Genomic DNA, 23,274 nt, shown 5'->3' with positions numbered 1-23,274 from the left:
GAGGTTCACCAGGTAGGATAAGCCGACTGGTTGCCAAGCCTAGGGACCATCCTGTCTCAGCCCCCCGGACCAGGTACTACAGCACTGGCAACCATGGCCAGCTTGGTGGTTGGGGGGTGAACTTAGGTCCTCGTGACTGGAAGACAAGCACTAGTGATGACTGAACCATTTCCCCAGCCCTATCATTTTCATTAACGTTAACTATGTCAAAAATCTCCAGAGAGCCTTCTAAGACGTTCCTTAATTATATTAATTGCCACCTTACATCGGTAAAGTTAATCATCATCACCATTTGGCAGAAATATTTTCCATTTGAATTAGTGTTAGTATCACTACCAACATGATTATTGCTTCCAATCTGTAAGTGGCCTGCTGTGGGAGAAAATACTAGAAAGCAAGAAACATCTAGGCGCTGACACATGTGCTGAATAATTCCTGACTCTGTGACGGGGATTTAGCAAGAGACGGCTCTGTGGACGGTCCTCTCAACAGCAGTTGGGAAACCATTTCACAATGGGTGACGATTGTCCTACCAGCCAGCCTCAGGGAAAGATGTCCTTATCGTTAAATGTGTTTCAACCGAATTAAGTTCTCAGCAGACAGAAATAGTTACAGGAGATTATTAATTAATATGGACACAAGGTGTATGTAACATGACCAGCGAAAATAAAAGCTAAGAGTGAAATGAAACGCTCTAGAATGTTCAGTGCCTGATTCAGTGCAGATAATCACAGTGGTAGCAACAACTGCATGTTTTTATTTGTTCAGCGTCACATTAGATTAACTCCGCCTGGGTTCTGAAAGTCAGTTGCCGAACATTCTTTGAGAAGCATTTTCTAACAGGATGAAAGTGAATCATCTCTGTCACAGTCTACACTATGCACACGCACATCACAAATGCCTCCTAAACTCCCGATCCTGGGCTGCAGTGTGTCCAGACAGTCCCAGCTCTTTCAGGTGCAATAGGAAATGCTGCTGAGGAATAGGCTTACCTTACTTATTTTTAAAATTGGAAGTTTAGGTGATGGTGCCCAAAAGAAGCAAGAACAGTGATTACGGGTTGCTTGGTTAGCCCAGGTCATGAGTCCTCCTGGGCCTTGTCTGGCATCACTTAGCCGGATCCCCTGTATGCCCATGGTTTCCTGTTAGGAACCCAGCGATGTCTCTGCTTCTAAATTCAGTCTCCCCAGCGTCAGTTGGCTCAGGAGAAACATCATTCACTGCACTTGCTCCCTTTGCTCACCCCAGGGTCCCGAACCACCTCCCTTCTACCCAGGGGCGATGTAGAATGTTCCCTGGGTAACACGGAGTTTAACAACCACAAGAATTACAACCGATCCCCTAAAGAGCACAGCTCCATCACAAAGGTGAACTGAGACCCACGCATGCACACACTTGGGTAAGGGGGAGTGTATGCTTACTCAAGTTTTTTTTTTTTTCTGAGACAGGGTTTCTCTTGTGTAGCTTTGCGCCTTTCCTGGAACTCAATTGGTAGCCCAGGCTGGCCTCGAACTCACAGAGATCTGCCTGCCTCTGCCTCCCGAGTGCTGGGATTAAAGGCGTGCGCCACCACCGCCCGGCCCACTTACTCAAGTTTTAAATGCTATTGTTTGGTCATTGGAGTATGTGTTTTTGTTTGTTTGTTTGTTTGTTTGTTTTCAGTACTGGAGATCTAGAAGAGCCTTGTATACACCAACTAAGTACTCCACCATTGAACTCCATCCCCAGCCCTGGGCAGGTGACTTTATTTTTTTTCTCAATCTGCCTCCTTACTTTTTTCTTTCTCAATGAAATGGCTGGCAATGAGCAGCATCTCTGACTCCAGCTCCTTCAAATCCTGCAAGGCGTCGTCATACATGATATACAGGCCGAGCTGGTCCTGAGTGTGGACACAGCCAGCTTGCATGCTGTGGAAGTCGTCCTGATTTTCAGCTTCCGAGAACTCCAGGAATTGCCCGCCATGGACCTGGGGGAGGAAGGCCAAGCCTCAGAGTTACCGGAAAAGGGAGAGTTATATTTTGTCAGTCCAAATGGCCCAGGCAGTGGGTTTCCCCTCCCACACAGCGGGCTGCTGGGGCCCAACCACAGGGGAAGAGCTGAATTATATATAGTCTTCTGTCAAACGCTGTCAACTTTTGTTTACTGCAAAGAATTTCAATATTTTCATCTCCCCAACCTTATAAGACCTTTATGCAAATGTTCTAATCCTCCCACCTGGTAAAAAGGTCTGCTGCATTCTCATAATTTAAGAGACCTGAGGGGCTGACCCCTTCCCTCTTTCCTCCATAAAAGACTGTGAGAGTTCAGTCCCCAGCTAATGGGGACAAGACACAGTTGCCTGCATTAAATGAAGACCGAGTGAATGTGCCATCTAGACAAGCTTGCTTTTCCACTTGTATGAGTAACACATACTTCTGAACAAAAGCAAAGTTCTGCCTTATCAAGGCACTTTAATTGGAGTAGTGGTCTCTTTCTTTGTGCTCCTGAACTTGTTTCTAACACACACACACACACACACACACACACACACACACACACACACACCCTCACTTATGGACAATGAATGTTAGTTTGTCTTCCTAGTTCATTCCTGAACTGGAACAGGACACTCAGTGTCCAGGATTTAGGGGCCTCTGAAGTCACAGGCTGGGCAGAGGACTGCCAGGATATTACTTACCCTGGTTGAACCACTCAGTTGTTCTTGAGTCAATAACAAAATGGGAAGGGTAGGACATCATGATAGGGAAATATTGGCGTGTCTTTGAGGATGATGGAGCCTTTCTCTGCCTTCCCAGTCCCGGCTAAGCCCAACAAAAGCTGAAAAACTCGGTAGCCACCAAAGCCACCCTGAGTCAGTGGCTTTCCTGGTCTTGCCTTAGAAATCCAAACAAGGAGATTCATGGACCACAGAATTTTAGTGGGGAACTTCTTACAGACTCACAGTGGGCAGCTTAAAAGGGAGCGGGAGCAGGGCTCCCACAGAGCAGGGCGGGTCCCAGGAAGCAGGCTACCATCACATGCTGCCCTGGGCTTCTAAAAGGACTCATGGCAGACACTGGGGTGAGGTATCAGAAGGGAGATGAGTTGGTCCAGTTGGCCAACCAGGTGCCCAGGTGCCTCTGCTCAGTTTCTGTCACTCACTTCCAGCCTTTTGTGGAGGTGACATTTAGAAGATAACCAACAGAAACCGGAATTCTCTTCTGGCACTTCCGGCCTCCAGCAAGGACTCTCCAGAATGACTGCCTTGAGGTTGCAGCCGAATCTGATCAGTCTCCATCTCCCGCTCACATCATTTCTACACTATGCTGATTGTATGGAAAACAGAACACCACATAGGCGGGGCACATTGGATTCATAAACATTAGCTGTTCAAAACATGTTTGTTTTAATTCTGTGAGTTCTGGACTGGAAAGGACCAGTGGGTAAAGCAGTAACCAAGAAAATCTGATGGCCTGAGTTAGATCTCCAGAACCCATGTAAAAAAGCCAGATGTAATGGCACATGTCTGTAACCCCAGCTCCCCTACCTAGAGATGGGGAGCAGAGACAGAATTGCCTGGGAGCTTTCAGGCCAGCTGGCCTGAGCAAGCTGTACAGCTGCAGAAACCAGAGGGACTGCCTCGAAGCAAGATGGAAGATGAGGATTCTGGAAAATTGTTCTCTGACACATCCACACAGTCAAGTAATGTTTAGTTCTTTACGTTCCTCCAAAATGCATTAGCAATCTCATGTCACAGCAATTTACTGTGTTGGGTAATGTCCCTCAAATTCGTGTACACCTGGAAATCTTTGAACAAGACTTTATTTGGAAACAGGGTCTCTACAGAAATAAAGTAAGAGATCATCCTACTGGGATGGGATAAGACTGGGCTCTTATCCATTAAGTGGTGTCCTCACTAAAAGGAGGAATTTGGAGCTGGACACTGAGGGGAGAGGCCCCAAAGCTTAGCCCGATTCATCTGTGAGTGCAGGAATGTCCAAGTGGCACACACCTGTGAACCCAGCTACGCCAGAGGCGGAGACAGGAGGATCACAAGCCGTGGGCCAATCTGAACAATTTAGTGAGACCTAGTCTTGAAATACAATTTTAAAAGCTGGAGAGGAGAGCTGGGGTGTAGTTCAGTGGGAGAGAATAAGCCTCAATTGTGTGAGGTCCTAGTACCTGCTAGGTACTGCTAGTACCTCACTCAAAAATGAGGAGGGTCGGGGTGAAGGGGAAAGAGAGGAGGAGCCGGAGGAGGGGAAATAGGGAAGAGGAAGGGGAAGAAAGGAGGAAGGGTAGGGGAGAAGAAGAGCCAAAGAATGGCAGGAATTGCCTGAAACTCCCAGAAGCTGGAAGAGGCATGGAGAGCTATCTTTTGGAGTCTTGGAGAAAGTCTGGTCCTGCCAATATTTTGGCTTTGGCCATGTGGCATCCAGAACTGTGGCCGTCTGTTTCTGCCATGAACCACTCACTCACTCTGGTGTTCTTTGTTGTGGCAGCCCTAGGAAATTATCCAATCAAGAACTATTTCAACTGTGTCACTGTTAATGTAGGGTTCCTGAGAATCTTTGAGTTGTACTCGGAGGCGTTTTGGTCCCAGCTAGACCAAAGTGACTGACCCAGTCGCTGCCTGGGTCGTGCCTCCCTTACCATCCTGCTTACCTCCCTCACCTTTAAGTTTTCGTGGTCATATGAAAGACCCTCTTTCTAAAGGCTTCCTTTGTGGTCTAGAAAGTTGGTCCTGCCGTATTGTTCTTGGAGGAGTGGCAGGAAAAGGAGGCAGTAATTAGTGTCTGAGTAAGAAATAGTATGACCTTTGGAATGATTCATGCATGTTTAAAGTCTGGCTGTTAACTGAGACTGGGGTAACTATTTGAGGAAGAAAGTGACTACAGGAAAACTAGTGGCTGCCATTGGTTTTACACCCAAAGTGGTTCCTGTTCCTACTTACTAATGTGAGCAACGTAGATGGATCTAAGTTCAAGGCCAGCCTGGTCTACAGAGCTAGTTCTAGGACAGCTAGGGCTACACAGAGAAACCCTGTCTCAAACAACAACAACAACAACAACAACAAATCCATATCTCCTCTTCCTTTTGTTACGTGAGCATCCAGTAAGCACCTCCAACTTCCCAAGTCCTATGTGAGATTCTGACCTTCACAACCAAATCTCAGCTGACAACAGTGACTCCAGACTTCCAGTGCTCAGGTCAAAAGAGCTTTGGAATCTCTCTGGACTTCTGGAAGTTATTCTGGCTGTATCTTTAACATACACTCACACGCTGTTTAATGCCTGCTTTGTTCTGATGTGCTGTTAGGTCATTCCATTGTTGCATGTCCACCGTAGAATGTGTTTGTACAGGTTGTATACCTACTACATATATGGTATAGCTTCTTGGTTGTAGTCCGTAAATCTAGATAGCATGTTCCTATACTCAGTGTGGTAGATAGTCATAACAGAATCATAAACATCTGGATATCGGCACATCTAAACAGGTTTGCCAGCACCATACCACAAACACTGCCATCGCAATGGTGACAGTGTCCCCATGCAACAGACGCTTCTCAGCTTATGAGAGAAACAGTCTTATGAGGCCATTGAGTGTGATCCACCATTGGCTGAGATATGGTCACATGGTACATGAGCTTCTGTTCAGACTCTACCATTTCTTTTTTTTAATTCAAGGATTAATTATTTTTATTTTGCATGGATGTTTTGTCTGCATGTATGTATGTGTACTCTGTGTGCCTGGCACTAGTCGGATCCCCCTGGAACTGGATTTACAGATGGTATAAGCTATCATGTGGGTGCTGGGGACTGGCCCCAGGGCCTCTGCAAGAACACGAGCTCTTAACCCCTGAGCCATCTCTTCGGCCTGGGATCTGTCATTGTTTACTGGTGCTTTTCTCAGACACATTGTCTTGGATTAATGATTAATGAAGCAGCCTTCCATCGTGGCTCTCTGCAAAGCCCTGGAGTGCCCTTCGGCTGCTCCCAAAACAACGGAATGAGCGGTAACGTGGAAGTCATACCACACCACATTTCTGTTTAAACTCTACAAGGGCTCCCTCCTGGCTCAGAGTTCAAGCCAGAATGCTCACCATGGCTCACAAAGCCGCGAAGTATCTTCCTTCACCTCTCAAGGCTCATTGCCTGCTGCTTTCCCCTTGTCCACCCTGGTCACACTGAACTCCTTGATGTCCCTGTGACGGGCTGGACACAGCCCTGCTTGGGACCTCTGCATTGGCCTTCTCTCTGCTGGGCGCTCTACCGGTCAGTCAGATTGCTTCCTGAGTTCCTTCAGGTCTTCCCTCCCACAGTGCCTCCTTTGTGAGACTCGCCCCTTCACCTCCTCACCGGGAGCACCTACTGCCCACTGCATGTTCACCAAGAGCATCCACTGCCCACTGCATGTTCACCAAGAGCATCCACTGCCCACTGCATGTTCACCAGGAGCATCCACTGCCCACTGCATGTTCACCAGGAGCATCCACTGCCCACTGCATGTTCACCAGGAGCATCCACTGCCCACTGCATGTTCACCAGGAACGTCCACTGCCCACTGCATGTTCACCAGGAGCATCCACTGCCCACTGCATGTTCACCAGGAGCATCCACTGCCCACTGCATGTTCACCAGGAGCATCCACTGCCCACTCCACGTTCCCCGGGAGCACCCACTGCCCACTCCACGTTCCCCAGGAGCACCCATTGCCCACCCCAGCACTCTCGGTTCTCCTTTCTCAACTTTTCTCCATCACGCCCTCACGATCTTCAGTGGCCCACAAAGGCCACCTCGCCCCCGTTGTCAGCAGCTCCACAGCACGGTGGCTGGAAGTGAACCTCTCACTCAGAGAGAGCCATTGCAGGGCCAGAGGCTCCCTAGGCTGTTGCCCTGCATCAGCAACCAAGGATGGCGATGTTTCCCTCCTGCCTCGTGACCATCGCCCTCTACCGGCTGAAGCACGAGAAGAGAGCAGAGGGTGTGGACCAGCTCCTGAGTGCTCCGGTCCGACGCTGACACGTGACATTTCTGCTCACAGCTCAAAACTCGTCACAGCCGCGCTCAACTGCAAGAGCTAGGAAGTCTGGGAAACTCTGGTGCCAAACCAGCCTATATTTGATACACGTTCTATGTTGATTTATTGTCTCTTGCTGTGTGGTAAGGTCCCCCATGGTGGGAATTTGTGCTAGTGTTCTGTGCTGCTGTACCCCGGTGCCCAGACTAGAGCCCAGTATAGTTCTTAGTCAGCATACTTGTGGGAGGAAGGAAGGAAGGAAGGAAGGGAGGGAGGGAGGGAGGGAGGGAGGGAGGGAGGAAGGAAGGAAGGAAGGAAGGAAGGAAGGAAGGAAGGAAGGAAGGAAGGAAGGAAGGAAGGAAGGACTGGCTCACAGCCTATGGGAATAGATAAGCCAATAGTTGGGCACAGCTGTGCTAGATCCTAAGCCAAGCTGACGAGCCCTTAGATGAAGCCCTTGCTCTACATAGAGATATAAAGAAGGGCCTCCCAGAGAGATTTTGGACTGGACTCTTGAGTCACAATGCACATTTGCCAAGGAGAGAGAGTGGGGGGTGGTGACAGAGGAGCCCAGAGGCTCTGTCTAGTCAGGCGAGGGTCAGGCCCCACCCACCTCGTGGAGATTCTAAAGGCAGCAGAGGGAAGTGAGGTCTGAGTTCAGCAGGGGCCAGAATGTGCTCAGCCCTGTAAATGCCTCCGAGAAGCCTGGTCTGCCCTTGTGGGGAACAGGAAACTCATCAAGGACTTCCAGCAAAATAGCAATCATGTTTACATTTGGGCAAAGACCCTGAGGAACTTATAAAGCAATGAGGGAGACGTTCTTCTCTTTAAAATCCTCCATCTCCCACTCCCTTGGGAACCGGTCTCACCTCCAAGGAAAGCCAAGCCCCCAGTGGTCTGGCTCACCCTGTCTAGAGGCCTCGCCTCCCACCACTTCCTCTCCAAAGCCTTCTGCTGCCAACACACCCTGAGCTCACCATGGGCCCTCAGACTCCCATGGCTGAGGAGCCAGCCGCAGGCAAGGCCCAACCCCGCTGTCCCTCAGCAGGGCTGCCTCTTCTACCCTGCCGTGGTGAGCAGGCACAGAAAATGACAAGGTGGCGGAGAGGCTGTAGATGACGTCTCTTGCCAGCACTATTGTTGAGGAGACAGTCATTAACATTAGCCAAGATGTTCCTTGTGGGAGTGAAACAGGCCGAAGGGATGTGCTGGGGAAGAAGCCGCCATCTTGGGAACTTCACCCATCTCCAGTACACTAGCTTGTCTCGTCCCAGCAGCTCAGTTCCTGGGCTTGATGAGATGAACACAGCGGACGGCATCTGGGCCCCTCCTCCCCACCCCCAGGGCTGGACATCCTAGTGTAAATACTTGGTCCTATTAAAGACCCGACAGAAGGTCCTGCCTGGTGTGGTGTTTTCAGTGTGATGTCTATCTATCATTTATAAGAGAACAGAAGTGACATGCTGCAAAGCCCCACAATTCTGGTCCTACACTTAGTAGGGGAGGATGGTATTTGTCCCTTGTGGTAGTTTGAATATTGTTGGCCCCCATAAGCTCATACGGTATGGCATTCGTAGGAAGTGTGGCTTTGTTGGAGTAGGTGTGGCCTTGTTGGAGGAAGTGTGTCACTGCGGGGGTGGGCTCTGAAGGCTCATACATGCTCAAGCCACCACACCCAGTGTCTCAGTTCACTCCCTGTTGCCTGTAGGTCAAAATGTAGAACTCTCAGCTCCTTCTCCAGCACCATGTCTGCTGCATGCCGCCATGTCCCACCGTGATGATAATGGACTAAACCTCTGAAAATGTAAGCCACCCCAATGAAATGTTTTCCTTTGTAAGAGTCCCCGTGGTCATGGTGTCTCTTCACAGCAATAGAACACTGACTAAGACAACTCCCCTCTCCCCCTTTACTTCTATTCCTCACTCTAACTCATAACAAAACAGGAGAGGGCCTGTGGTAAGGACAGTCTTTAAAATTCTATTAGCATAGTATCTTGTTGTGGGATATGTGTAAACTATGTAAAGGTCTATTGCTGTGATTGGTGTAATGAAAAGCTGAACGGCCAATAGCTAGGCTGGAGTTATAGGTGGGACTTCCGGGAAGAGAGAGGAAGAAAAGGAGGAATCGAGGCACATAGGAGACACCAGGAGACATGGAGAGGAAACAGGAGGCACAAGACTGAAGAGAGGTAACACCACATGATAGACCGCAGATTAATATAAATGGGTTGATTTAAGTTACAAGAGCTAGTTAGGGACAAGCCTAAGCTTTCATAATTAATAAGTCTCCACGTCATTATTTGTGAGCTGGTGGCCCAGAGGAAAATTCAGCTACAGTATCTGTCATCATAGCTGTGGTAGGATCAATATAGAAAAGAGAAAGACACACTTGTGTCTGTTGGAAGTGAGTGCTGAGCCTCTTCCATGGGTCCATGAAGGGGTGGCCAACCGGGGCTGTGATTGAGCTCAGAGGGGGAAGGAAGCTGAGGAATGGGGTGATCAGAGCAGAAGCTGGAGTCTGGTGAAGGGGAGGAGGGACGAGAGCTCAGGAAAGGAGCGGGAGGAGAGTACTGTCCTGGACACTGAGTGGAAGACTCTAAGGGACTGGGTGAGGAAAAGAAAATATTCCCCAATATCCAGAGCTGCACTGTCCAATATGGTCGCCTCAAGCCAACACGCTTTCTGCGGATGAGATGCGCCAGGTTCTAAAGAATTCAAATGAAGGTATGTGTCCTATCTCACCATGGATTTTTAATATTGATTACATGCGAGAATAATGTATCTTGTACATGGGGTTACATGAGCCGTTTTAAAATTAATTCCACACATTTCTTCACATGTTTTAAATGTAGGACATTTTACATTACGCACATTGCTCTCATTATGCTCCTATGCCCAGAGAGAGCGGTCTGGCTCTGTCCACGTGAGGCAGCAGTTAACAAAATTCCCTGTCTTACAGGTGCGGCAGGCTTATGTCAGGGCCACAGTTCAGAATATGACATGTCTGAAGCCGAGTTAAGTTCCATTGTTTACATCTGTCCATCTACTTTCATTCTCCTTAAAGTTGTTAATTCATTTGAAAGACATTTATGTACTGTATGTGTGTGTGTGCTCATGCCACAGAGAGTGTGTAAATGCACATATGCATATCACAAGTATGGAGGTCGGAGGTCAACTTACAGGAGGCAGTTTTTCATACCACTATCTTAACCCTAGGGGTTATACTCAGGTCATAATTTCTTGAAAGCCAGCACCTTTACCCAATGACCCATCCAGCTGGCCTTTAAATTCTTTGTTTTTGAGACAGTCCCACCATGCAACCCAGGATGGGCTCCTTGATCCTCACCTCTGAGTACTTGTACTACTGGCTGTGTATGAAACACTATGCCTGGCTTAATCTAGTATCCTTTGGGAAAGAAGGGTCAGAGAGTCTCCTGTAGCCAGGTCTGGCCCCCAGCCATGTAGGGGAAGATGACCCTGAACTCCAGATATTTCTACCTGGACCTCAGCAGGGTGCTAGGATTGTACTCAGGCATCACCACATTTGGCTTAATCTAGCATCGTTTTGAAAGGCTTGAAAACAAAAGGGTATGCGTCCCATTGCCAGAGAGAGTCTTGTAAGGATTTGTGAGAACATGTGAGACTCAGGCCAGGAAGGAAAGGACTTCTCACATTCTGCTCCCTATGAAACCAACTACCCTGTGGGTCAACTCTTTCCTTCCCGATTGGCTCCAGAGCCACTCTGCTCTCCTGCTCTCCTGAGCTCACGTGGCCACTGTCAGGGTGCGTTTATTAGCTTAGCTTTGAGACAGGGTCTCGATGCACACACAGCTCAAGTGGATCTAAAACTTAAGTAACCCCTGCTCAGCTTCCCACACGCTGTGATTACAGCAGACTCACCACACTCGGGTACCCCTGCTCAGCCTACAGCAGAGTCACCACACTCAGGTACCCCTGCTCAGCTTCCCACACGCTGTGATTACAGCAGTCACCACACTCAGGTACCCCTGCTCAGCTTACAGCAGATTCACCACACTCGGGTACCCCTGCTCAGCATTTTTATATGCCCCTCATTGCCCTCTCTTGTCTGCTGGTCCCCACCCCCCAGCTCCCACTTCTAAATGGTTATTCTCAATCAGGTTTATTTAGCTTAACATGACTCCCCACCTGTTACTTCACTGTGTTAACTGATTGTCATGCTACAAAAAGATGGTTTGGAAGACATACTAATCAGGGCATAAAACCTCAGCTGAACAGCTCACCTTGTGCTCAGCAGGTGTCCCATGGATATAGTGGTGAGCGCCTAGGCCTTGCGAGGTGCCCAAACCTCCTTTTGACATATTTATCCAAGAATTATCTCCCACGGTGGGGACCAGGTTCCCTGAAACCAAGGTAAGGCCTGAAGTGTTGATTGTCAGAGTTCGCTCTACAGATCTGAAGTAGTTAAGAACTCCCAGACAGGTGCGCTGGAACAGAGGGAGAGTAGAGTCAGGACACCGCCCCGTGTCCTGATGGGGTCTTCAAAGGGGACAGCTCTACTGTGGAGAAAGGAAGGTATCATTCCTGGAAGGGACTGATTTCACACACACACACACACACACACACACACACAAAGAGTTGCTGGGCGTTGGTGGCACACGTCTTTAATCCCAACACTCGGGAGGCAGAGGCAGGTGGATCTCTGTGAGTTCGAGGCCAGCCTGGTCTACAGAGTGAGTTCCAGGACAGGCAGAGCTGTTTCACAGAGAAACCCTGTCTGGAAAAACAAAACAAAACAAAAATCAAAGAATGAATGCAGTGCTATTAAAGGTAGGAACCCCCATATTCGGGACAATCAGACATCTCCAGGCATGAAGCCAGGCATGCCATGGTGCCCACACCTGTAGCTCCCGGATGTGCAGGTGGCGGAGACACAGGAAGGATAAGTAGGCCCCTCTCAGCAGGACAGGATTCTCGTCAGGCTCCGTCTCATCACTCAAGCCCAGCAGCTGGAGGGTCACGGCATAGTTGTATCTTTAGCACACAGAAGACATCGTATCAGCACGTCTCCCCTCAAGACAGTTCAGAAAATCTGCACATCCCCATGGCGTCTGTGACTGAACTGAAGGGGATTTTCAATAGCTACTCTGGAAGGAAAATAATTGCTTCATATGCATGAATATAAAAAGTCATCTCACTGAGCAATCACCCTTTTGAAAGACACAGTCCTGGGGAGGAACATGAATTCAGATATCTGACCCATGTGAATAGCTCTGCTTTCCTTTCGATTTCAAATGTTTTTGAGATAACATGTAAACAACACACTCATCAGTCACTCAGTTTTCCTCACAGTTTTAAATCCATTTCCATGAATCATTAATGTTCAGATGTAATTACCCTGTCTCTGGTTTCTGCTTGAGAGGCCCACCAGAACTTGAGCTGAGATGTATTTTTGCAATGTCGTCGTTGCTGGGTTCCACCGAGAGACCATCATCCTTCACATTTTCATGCTATCAAAAAATAGTATTAGTTCACTTTTGTAAACATTTGTGTTACTAACAAAATCACAGGTCATCATAAAGTAAGTGTCAGGATCCAACACAGTAGGTGTGCCAGTAAAAGTGTCTTAATCCTAACCAGCATATGAAAATCTAGGTTTCTACAGTAAATGACCAAGTAACTGTTTTTACCAGATAAATGTTTTATTGACATCTTTTGTATAAAAGCCATCCCATTTCTTGTCTTTTACATGGTTCACTTTACAAAAAAATACTTGATAAAACATTTTTCAAGACCACATATGCTTGGACCTTTGAGTTGTATTCTCTCTCTCTCTCTCTCTCTCTCTCTCTCTCTCTCTCTCTCTCTCTCTCTCTCTCGTGTGTGTGTGTGTGTGTGTGTGTGTGTGTGTGTGTGTGTGTGTGTGTGTGACATGGGTGCTGGGTTATATGTGTGTAGAGATCCGAGATCAATCTTGAATGTTGCTCTTCAGGAGCGGTCCATCTTGTTTTTGGAGGTCTCGCACTGGCACTCAGAGCTCATTGATTGGTTAGACTGACCGGCCGCAAATCCCAGCAACCTGGCTGGTCCACCTCCCGGTGCTGGGATGTCAAATCTGTACATCACGCCCAGTGTCTTCGTTAGGGTTTCTATTGCTGCAACAAAACACCATGACCAAAAGAAACTTGGGTTTATTTATCACACTTCCACATCATTGTTCATCAACAAAGGAAGTCAGGACAGGAACTCAAACAGGGCAGGAACCTGAAGGCAGGAGCTGATGCAGAAACCACAGGAGGGCTGCTGCTTACTGGCTTGCTTCCCATGGTTTGCTCAGCCTGATTTCTTATAGAACCCAGGACCACCAGCCGGGGTATGGCACCTCCCACCATGGGCTGGGCCCTCCCCCATTGATCACAAATTGAGAAAATGCCTCACAGCTGGATCTCAAGGAGGCGTTTCCTCAGCTGAGGCTCCCTCCTGTCCGATGACTAGCTTGTGTCAAGTTGACACAAGACCAGCCAGTACACCCGGCTTGGCCCTTCAGCTCCCTCAGCAGGCACGTTATCAGCTGAACTGTCTTTCTAGTTCCTAGACCTGGTTTTTAATAAGAGTAGATTTTGGCTAGAGCTATCCGTGGGTGACCAGGTAACCTGTAGCACATAACAGAAAGACACACTATCGAAAAGAACAGCAGAGAGAACAGGAAAGGGCTCAGTCAGCAAGGCTTGCTGCGCAAACGTGGAAATACGTGCTCAGTCCTCGGTCCCTGTGGAAAGTCTGTGACACGGGTCTGTCATCCCAGCACTGGGGAGGTGGAGGCAGGAGGATCTCTGCGGCTTGCTGGCCAGTCAGCCTAGCCAATCAGTGAGCTCCAGGTTCAGTGGGAGATCCTGTCCCCAAAAATAAGGTGGATAGAGGTCGAGGGGGACACTTGGCATTGACCTCTAGCCTCCAATGTGTGTACACACACACACACACACAGAGAGAGAGAGAGAGAGACAGAGAGAGACAGAGAGACAGAGAGAGACAGAGAGAGACAGAGAGAGACAGATTTTCCAGATATATATATATATATATATCAAGTTACAGAAAGATATTCACGGGGAATGACATGTTATTTAAATAGGAAATCGGAACACAAAACTCTCCTGCATGTATTTTAACAGATGTACTCATATGGATGGAAGCAGTAATGACATTTGTCATAGAGATGGAGGCTGAGCATAGGGGCTGGGCAGTCAGAAGAAATTTAGCTTTTCACTTATGTTCGAATGTTCTAGAAGGATAAGAGTTTATTGCAGAGCATGGTGGCCCACACCTTTAATCCCAGCACTTAGGATGCATCTCCGTGAGTTCAAGATCAGCCTGGTCTATATGGAGAGTTCAGGACAGTCAGGGCTACAGGGTGAGAACTGGTCTCAAATGAAAAAACCAAAACCAAAACAAACAAAAAACTCATTAAAAAATTATTTTAAGAAAGAAATGGTGCCTACAGTGAGGAAGCCTGGCAGATGCCCCAAAGTTATCGAAGTGGACAAAATTAACACGGCTTCTGAATTTGTGATGACTTGTGCTCCTGACAAGCTCCAGGAGCATTCTGCTTCCCCAGACCCACCCCCACCGACACACACACACACACACACACACACACACACACACACACACAGTGGCCATTAGATTACCCCCCTCATACACACACACATACACAGTGGCCATGAGATTACCCCCCCCCACCCCCTACACACACACACACACACACACACACATACACAGTGGCCATGAGATTACCCCCCCCACCCCCTACACACACACACACACACACACACACACACAGTGGCCATGAGATTACCCCCCTCATACACACACACATACATAGTGGCCATGAGATATCACACACACACACACACACACACACACACACACACACACACACACACACACACTGTGGTCATGAGGGAAACAAGCTCCCATTAAGAGTCCTTCCACAATGTGCCTGGCCAGAACTTGGAAAGGCTGTGGAGGTCGTGATAAACAAGCGAAGACTGGGAGGCTATGGAAGGCAGATGAGCCCTGGCAGAACTAAACAGAAAGGAGGTACCGGGAAAAGGCTGCAGCAGAGAGGACATTCCCGGGAAAGTGGGTGAAATCGGCCTGAACTTGGCTTAGCTGACAGTGTGCACCAGGGTTGGTCCTCGGTGACAGGTGCACCATGATAACATAACATGGGAGAGGCAGGAGAATCCTTTGCAGCTTTTCTGTAAACCTCGAACTGTAAAAAAATTGCCAGGTGGTGGTGGCGCACGCCTTTAATCCCAGCACTCGGGAGGCAGAGCCAGGCGGATCTCTGTGAGTTCGAGGCCAGCCTGGGCTACAGAGTGAGATCCAGGAAAGGCACTCCTCTGTCTCGAAAAACCAAAAAAAAAATTGTTTTATGAAAAAGCGAAACTAACAACTGCGTTCTCTCACAGCGGCCAAGGCGCTCAGATCGGCCGTCCTCTGTACGGAGCGCCCTTGAGAAAGATGCTTGCCCTGGCTCTTAGCTGCCACCTGCCAGCTTCTGAGTCTGGGTGCTGACCCGCACACAGGCGCTAACAGGAGCTCCACAGCTGCATGCTTGCAGAACTACACCCAAGCCTCAGGTCCACGCCCACATTCCAGGGCCCCTCCCAGGTGCCTCTGTTTACCCAATCCTGATCTCACCCGACTGCTACTCAACATTCAGGACGGTAATGTGAGTCCGTGCGGGCCTTGATTCTGTATAAAGTGACAGGAATACTTGCAGAGGTCACAAATTATGACTCATGGGAAAATTCAGCATAAAAAGAAAAGTTGGTTGTTGACTCAGAATTTCTTTTCTTAGTGCTGTCTTCCAGCCTGCTGGGAAAGCTCTTTTCCAGGCAGTTTGTGTGCCTGGCTCTTCTTCATCCCTCAGGTCTTAGTTGGAACACACACCCCACCCTGGACGGAGCTGGGCCCAGTGTGTCCCCTCCGACATTGTTTTGTGCCCCATAGTTTTCCTCGTGGTGCTCACAGGTCAGAGACACACTTGCATGTCCATGTTTGTTCATTCTCTGTATGCTGCCTCCCGGGAGCAAGGGCTGAGTATGATCCGGTCCTGGAGCCCAGCACGGTTCCAGGCGTGGGGAAAACTTGGTGAAAGCAGAGAGGATGGGAGGGAGGGAGGGAGGGAGGGAGGGAGGGAGGGAGGGAGGGAGGGAGGGAGGGAGGGAGGCTAATATGTAGAGTGATGTGTGTGTGTTATCTGTCTCCAGCTCCAACCCTGCAATCTGAACATTTATGAGTATTCTAAACCTCTTTATGATCTATCCACCATCAATCAACTTGAAAACACAGTGGTCATGTTTGTCTTTGGCCAATTCCAAGAATAACATCCATAAGTCAGCAAATAGCCAGAGGAAGTATTTCCCTCCCTTCCTCCCCCTCCCTCCCCCTCCCTCCCCCTTGCTCCACCCCCCCCCCATTTCTCTTAAGACAGTGTCTCACTCTGTACCCCAGGCTGCCCTGGAACTCTTGGCAAACCTCCTGCCTCAGTCTTCACAGCGCTGGGATTATAGGTGTGAGTCACGGTGCCTGGCTTCCTCCATCCCTTTCTGTTTAACACTGGGGAGACTGCCTTCAACACAGCTGTGACGAGAGAAGACCGCACCCCATCCCACCTGACTCCCGCCCCCCCAGGGAAGGAGCAGAGCTGAGGTAAACCTGTCAGTTTCTCCTCTCCTCTGGCCCAGCAAAGGCCATCGAGAGCCTCCTCACTTTCATTTCCAACACAGCTCCCCACACAGCCGCCTTAACTTAGGCTTTCTGCTGCCGGACACCTAGCCACGCCACCATTAGTTCTCACCGGACACCTAGCCACGCCACCATTAGTTCTCACTGGACACCTAGCCACGCCACCATTAGTTCTCACTGGACACCTAGCCACGCCACCATTAGTTCTCACCGGACACCTAGCCACGCCACCATTAGTTCTCACCGGACACCTAGCCACGCCACCATTAGTTCTCACCGGACACCTAGCCACGCCACCATTAGTTCTCACCGGACACCTAGCCACGCCACCATTAGTTCTCACCGGACACCTAGCCACGCCACCATTAGTTCTCACCCGACACCTAGCCACGCCACCATTAGTTCTCACCGGACACCTAGCCACGCCACCATTAGTTCTCACCGTGAGCCCTCTGCTTGCCGCCACACAGTCCCACAGAGTCCCCTTTGGCCTCAGGTGCCACCAGCACTCCTAACCCTGGTCCCTTGCAGCCCAGTGGCACCTAGACCTCACTCTTTCATAAACATCTAACTCCACCCGTCTCCCTGTCCCTCGCTCGCTCGCTCTGTCTGCCTCCTTTAAACCATTAGGACCCTGAACAGTAGCTCCCTCCACTTTCTGAGCCAGTGAGAAAACAAATTTGTCATTATTCAGGTTTTCTGTGTGTTTGGTTTTTCTTTTCCTTTCTTTTTTCTCTTTTTTCTCATTTTTAGACAGGATCTCACGGAGCCCAGAACAGCTCTAAACTTGCTGTGTAGAAAGGATGACCCCCAAACGTCTGTCCTCCTGCCTCCGCCTCCCAAGTGCCAGGATGACAGGAGCGTGTCATCACATCCGTGGCCACATCCAGGCCCTCGGATGTTAATACCTGAAATCTCAGGTACAGGGTGAGTCATTGGCCTCTGGGGTAAACTGTCCAGCACCCAGGGAGCCGAGGCTCAGAGACACCCTGGGCCGAATGCTCCGTCTCTTCTGCCTTCTCCACCAGCCTCTGCTCTGTCGGTTTGGGCGAGGAAGAAGATGACTCAGGTACTTTTAATGTCCCCTTGCTGGTATTCTTTCCTCTCCACAGTGACATATACACCACAGGACAAAACGCCAACGTCAGCCCTCAGCACTGGCAAGATGCCAGCTGAGGAGAGAGCATACTGATAGTTGGGTGTGCCATGGAGGAATCTGGGGGCCGGGGAGACCCGGGCTGATATGCCACATCTACTGCTGACCTAGGTGACCAACTCGTTTCCCATTGGGCTCTCTAGATCTGCAACCAGCAGATGAAAAATGACGTCAGAGTGCATGTGTGTGCACACGTGTTGTGTCTGTGTTTGCTTCCAGACGCTTGAGAACACACTGGCACCCTTTGGGTCCCACATTCTCCAGCCTGGAATGACGGTCCAGGAGTTTGCCAGCCTTCTCCACTTCCCCACTCCCTTGGTTTTCCACGATTTTTCATCCCTCTACAGTTCACTTTAGAAGTTCAAGCAACAGAATTATCCGAAAGGAGCTCTCGGGGTTGTTAGCTATGCGGCTCTCCCTGATGGTCACCACAGAGCTCCTCATGGGTCCTCTAACTTTCTGGAGAATGCAAACATCCGTCTCTCGCCCCCAGCAGGGACCAGTCACAAGTGCCTGCATCCTAACCTTGTACCATGCAAAACTCCTCTCCCTCACCTCCGGGGGGGGGGGCATGACACCATATCCCTTTCTCGGGGTCACCCCTCTGACCTGTTTCTTCACACCCTCCCCCCTTGCTCCCCTAAGCTCACCCTCTTCCCACTTCCTTTCTTCCTTCTCCTTTTTTTTTTCTAGCATCCTTTCCTTTCGGACTATGAACACAGTTGGGTCTTCCCATCCGAAGTAAGCTAACAGGTCACAAACAAACAATAGCAAATTCTAGTTGCAAAAGCATATGGCACCAAGGTTAAGACAAATGGCCGCTAATGCTGTGCAGAAACTTCCTCTCATAGCTCAGCTTCATGCCTTTCTCAGAAAAAAAGCCACCTACTGGCTCCCCTGAATTTGATCTCTTCCTTCTTCAATCTAACTCACATGCTTCTGCCACACGAATCCTAAAATACCCTTCTGCGTAGATCACTCCGTGCTTACAGGACACCGGACTCTTTAGTCTGGTGTTATGTGCATTCATACCCTGGCTTTCCTTCTGCATCAAAAGGGTGGCTTCTCTTTACTGTACTTTCTCACCCACATATTCGATCTCCTCTGCACCCTTGTGCTGGCCTCTTGCCATGGTCTATGCCAATTCTCTTCTTATTTTTTTGGTGTTTCCCATAGCAGTCCATGCTGTTACACAGTCCCTTAGCAACACACAAGGGTCCCATTGCTGGGTTCTCAGCTCTAGTCAGCACAGGACTTGCAGCCTTGCTGGTGTGGATCTGTAGAAGGCTATGGCAGGTAGAATGAGGGGGATACAGTGGACATCTATATGCTCCTCTTTCTGATTGTGACAGTTAACCTGCGTAGATAAGAGAGCTTTGAGGCAGAAGGTGAATTCCTAAAGGTGGCACACAGGGCCGAAGGGAGGAAAGGGCAAACAGACCGTGGGTTCCCTTCCTACCTGGTAGAGCCTGGCATTGCTATAAATATTCTTCCAGACTTGATCATAGTCGCTCGGATGCAAAGCCTGAGAGGTGGTGAAAGATGAGCGATGTGGAGCGATAGTCACTGTCTTCGCAGCATGATCCTGGAGCACTTGCAAGACTTTCACGGGGTCAGAAATCTTAAGTAGAGCAGGGAGAAGAGATGGTGAGCAGACACAAGAAGGCGCCCCCCTTCGTTTCTTGTTTGCCTAACTGCGGTTATTTATTTATTTGTGTGTGTGTGTGTGTGTGTGTGTGTGTGTGTCTGTGTCTGTGTCTGTGTGTGTGTGTGTGTGATCTCTGTGTATGTGTGTGTATCTGTGTATATGGTGTCACAGCGTGCATGTGCAGGTCAGAGAACAATTTATGAGAGTTTGTTCTCTCCGTCCATCATGTGGGCCCAGGGGATCAAACTCAGGTTGTCGGGCTTGGAAGCAAGGGCCTCTACCGACTGAACCATCTTAGTGGCCCCTGGATCCCTTCTCAAGAATCTGGAAGGGACCTTAAGTGGGACTTCATTCTTTCAGAAACATTAGGGCCGAGGACATGGCGCAGTTGATAGGGTGCTTGGCTAGCAGGCATGCAATGATAGGTTCTGTCTCCCTCACCACACGAACCTGCCACGGGTGGTACACACCTCTAATCCCAACACTTGAGAGCTGGATGCCAGAGGATCAAGAGTTCAAGGCCATCCTTAGCTACATAAAGGAGTCTGAGGCCAGACTAGGATACACAAAACCCCATGTTAAAAAGTAACTAACTTAAACTCAAACATTGTGGTTACCCAAATACATGCATCCATTTGACACCATATAAACTCAGATATACATGGCAGCTTATTTAAAATTCAGAGGCAGCCTCCAGGACAAGATCAGAGGGCATCCTCAAAAGCGTTGCACCAGTGAAAAGAGGACCCACCCCCCACCCCACCCCACCCCTGTCAGCTCTGGGTGCAAATTCGTCCTCTATGAGGAAGCGGCAGGGGACGGCCAGCTCAGGCTTCCTAAGGACACAGACCTGAGCCCAGGTCCCTGGGCACTGCTGTCTTTACCACGCAGGCCAGTGTGTGTCAACCTGATGCCAACACTAATGTCTCTCTCTTCCTGGATTGCTGTATGACGCCCAGTGTGCAGCAGGTGAATAAACATCCCCTCTCTTCTGGAGATAAAGAACTGAATAATGTCCCAGAGCCTACCTACCCATGACAGACATACTACTGCATCATTTTAATATCACAAAGAATTCTGAAGGTCGCCTACTCCAGTCCCATCAAAATCCCAGAGACGTGTGTTACAAGCATAGGGAAAATTCATCATAAAATTCACGTGGAATCTCAAGGAACCCCCAAGAGCCAAACAATTTTGAAAAAAATAAGGCTGGAGAACTCACACTCGAGTTTAGAAAGTGTCAGAAATAAATAGCGGTCAGAATAGTATGGCATTTCTGATACCTCAGACGAGTGTAATCATGCATTACTCAACTTTTCCACGACTGGCTTACTCGTTAGTACAATACAATGTCTTTGAGAGGCATTCATGTCGGAAAATTTGTTAGAAATGTCTTCCCTTTCAAGGTTAAGTAGTAATCCCTTTATCAGAATTAAATAGTAGAAATAAATAGAAGTTGAAATAGGACAGGCCACAGGTCATGGAGCTCAGAGATAGACCCCCACGTACATGGTCCCGGATGCCGAGACCACCAAGTAGGAAAGGATACTGGCCGCATTAATGGTGCTGGAAAACCAAATAGCCACCTGCAGAATAATGAAGTTTTATTCTTGTATGTGAAAGTTGATTTTGGGGCTGGAGAGATGGCTTCAGACGTTAAGAGCACTGGCTGCTCTTCCAGAGGTTCTGAGTTCAATTCCCAGGACCCACATGGTGGCTCACAACCATCTGTAATGAAATCTGGCGCCCTCTTCTGTATATATAATAAATAAATCTTAACCAAAAAAAAAAAGTTGATTTATAGGAATTAAAGACATGAAGTTAAGCCCTGAAAGCACAAAACTTCAGAAGAAAACTGAAAAGCTCCATACTAATGGATGTGGCATTTTTTTTGTGAGTTAAAAATTTTTTTAGATTTATTTATCTTATTTAATATATTTGAGTGTTTGGCCTGCATGTGTGTATGCATGCCACACATGTGCCTGGTGCCTCTGGAGGTCAGTAGAAGGCATCAGATCCCCTGGAACTGGAGTTACAGGTGGTTGTGAGCCGCCACGTAGGGACCTGGACACAGACTGGGGTCCCCTGCAAGAGCAGCCAGGGCTTTAACTGCTGCGCCGTCTCCCCAGGTCCTGGGTGGGTTGATTGTTTTCACTGTTGGGTGTTTGTTTGTTTGTTTTTGACACCAAAAGTTGGGGGTGGGGATAAAAAGTAAAAAATGGCACTCCATAAAACTAAAAAAACTGAGCCAGGTGGTGGTGGTGCAGGCCTTTAATCCCAACACTTGAGAGGCAGAGGCAGGCGGATCTCTGTGAGTTCGAGGCCAGCCTGGGCTACAGAGTGAGATCCAGGACAGGCTCCAAAACTACACAGGAAACCCTGTCTGGAAAAACAAACAAACAAACAAAAAACTAAAAAAACTTTTCTGACTCAAAGGATATATAAGCAGAATGAGAAAGTAGCCTGTAGGATGGGACAAAAACACTTTCTAGTTATATATCTGATAAAGGAAATAGAAGATATAAAGTACCTGATAAGAAAAATAGAGTATATAATGAGCTCTTTAATTTAACAACATGATCTTATTACTAAATAAAAAATTAACATCAAGGCAAAGGACTTGAACAGGCACACCCTAAATATGACAATACACGTAAGCCAAGAAGCATGTGGAAATACTCTCGGCATCCCAGGGGAGTGCTGTCTGCTGTTGTCTGTATGAAAGGGTGACCGCTACAATCAACGCCAAAGACTAAAAGTTCAAAGAGAATTAATGTGTGGTTCAACAGTTTTACCTCTGGGTATACACCCACAAGGATGGAAAACAGGACCTCAGATATTTGCACACCCCTGTTCATAGCCATGTCCACAGGATCCATGGTATTCCTCAACAGGCGGATGAACAGACCTTAGTCGATACAGGGATTATTGGAGATACAGCCTTGAAGGGAAGAAATCTCTAACAAATTTTCCAACATGAATGCCCCTCAAAGACACTGCGCTAACTGAGTAAGCCAGTCACAGAGAAGCTGAGTACTGTGTGATTACACTCACGTGAGGTATCAAAAGAGCCAAATTCACAGGAAAAGGAAGTGAGGGGGGTTGCTGGGAGAGAGCTGGGAGGAAGGGGTGCTGGGGAACTGTTGGATGTGGGCAATCAGTGCTGCAACACAGGAATGTTCTGGAGAGTCACTGCCCAGCAGTGAGCATGCTCAGCACCCAGGAACTCTCTACTTAAAGCAACGAAGACAGCAAATTCCAAGGAAAGTGATTTTCATCCAACCATCTTGTTTCAAAGATGAGGAAGCTCCAGTCAAAGGGGGCCGCACCGTTAGACAAACACCGCACACAGCTCAGCACTGAAGCAAAAAACCGGTTCTTTTGAGAACATTTTTTTCTTTTTTTGGTTTTTTGAGACAGAGTTTCTCTGTGTAGTTTTGGTGCCTGTCTTGGATCTCACTCTGTAGACCAGTCTGGCCTCAAACTCACAGAGATCCGCCTGCCTCTGCCTCCCGAGTGCTGGGATTAAAGGCGTGCACCACCACTGCCGCCTGTTTGTTGCTTTTGTTTTGTTTTTTAAGACAGGATTTCATGATGTCACTCTGGCTCTTCTGGAATTCTGTGTAAACCAGGATGACCTCAGACTCACAGAGATCCCATCTGCCTTTGCAGATTTCTGGGATTAAAGGTATGTGTGCACTTCCAAACTTGGGGAGTTGACAGTTTTTATTCTCTCCTG

At 48.5% G+C, this 23,274-nt stretch overlaps 1 protein-coding gene across 2 annotated transcripts in view; it reads right to left on the bottom strand.

Annotated features, from left to right (window-relative positions):
* Nucleotides 1-23,274, bottom strand: part of LOC102904867 (uncharacterized) — a 184,374-nt gene that overhangs the window by 115,489 nt on the left and 45,611 nt on the right. For both annotated transcript variants that reach the window (XM_076552390.1, XM_076552391.1), the window contains exons 11-15: nucleotides 19,347-19,508; nucleotides 12,376-12,488; nucleotides 11,880-12,012; nucleotides 11,262-11,465; nucleotides 1,774-1,966 (exon numbers count right to left, since the gene is read on the bottom strand). In XM_076552390.1, coding sequence (XP_076408505.1) covers nucleotides 1,774-1,966; nucleotides 11,262-11,465; nucleotides 11,880-12,012; nucleotides 12,376-12,488; nucleotides 19,347-19,508 — 805 coding nt within the window. The remainder of the gene's footprint in view (nucleotides 1-1,773; nucleotides 1,967-11,261; nucleotides 11,466-11,879; nucleotides 12,013-12,375; nucleotides 12,489-19,346; nucleotides 19,509-23,274) is intronic.

The sequence above is a fragment of the Peromyscus maniculatus genome, chromosome 16 (assembly GCF_049852395.1).
Source record: "Peromyscus maniculatus bairdii isolate BWxNUB_F1_BW_parent chromosome 16, HU_Pman_BW_mat_3.1, whole genome shotgun sequence".
Lineage (NCBI taxonomy): Eukaryota > Metazoa > Chordata > Mammalia > Rodentia > Cricetidae > Peromyscus > Peromyscus maniculatus.
Note: the sequence above shows the minus strand (reverse complement) of the source record. Positions and strands in the feature narration are given on the sequence as shown.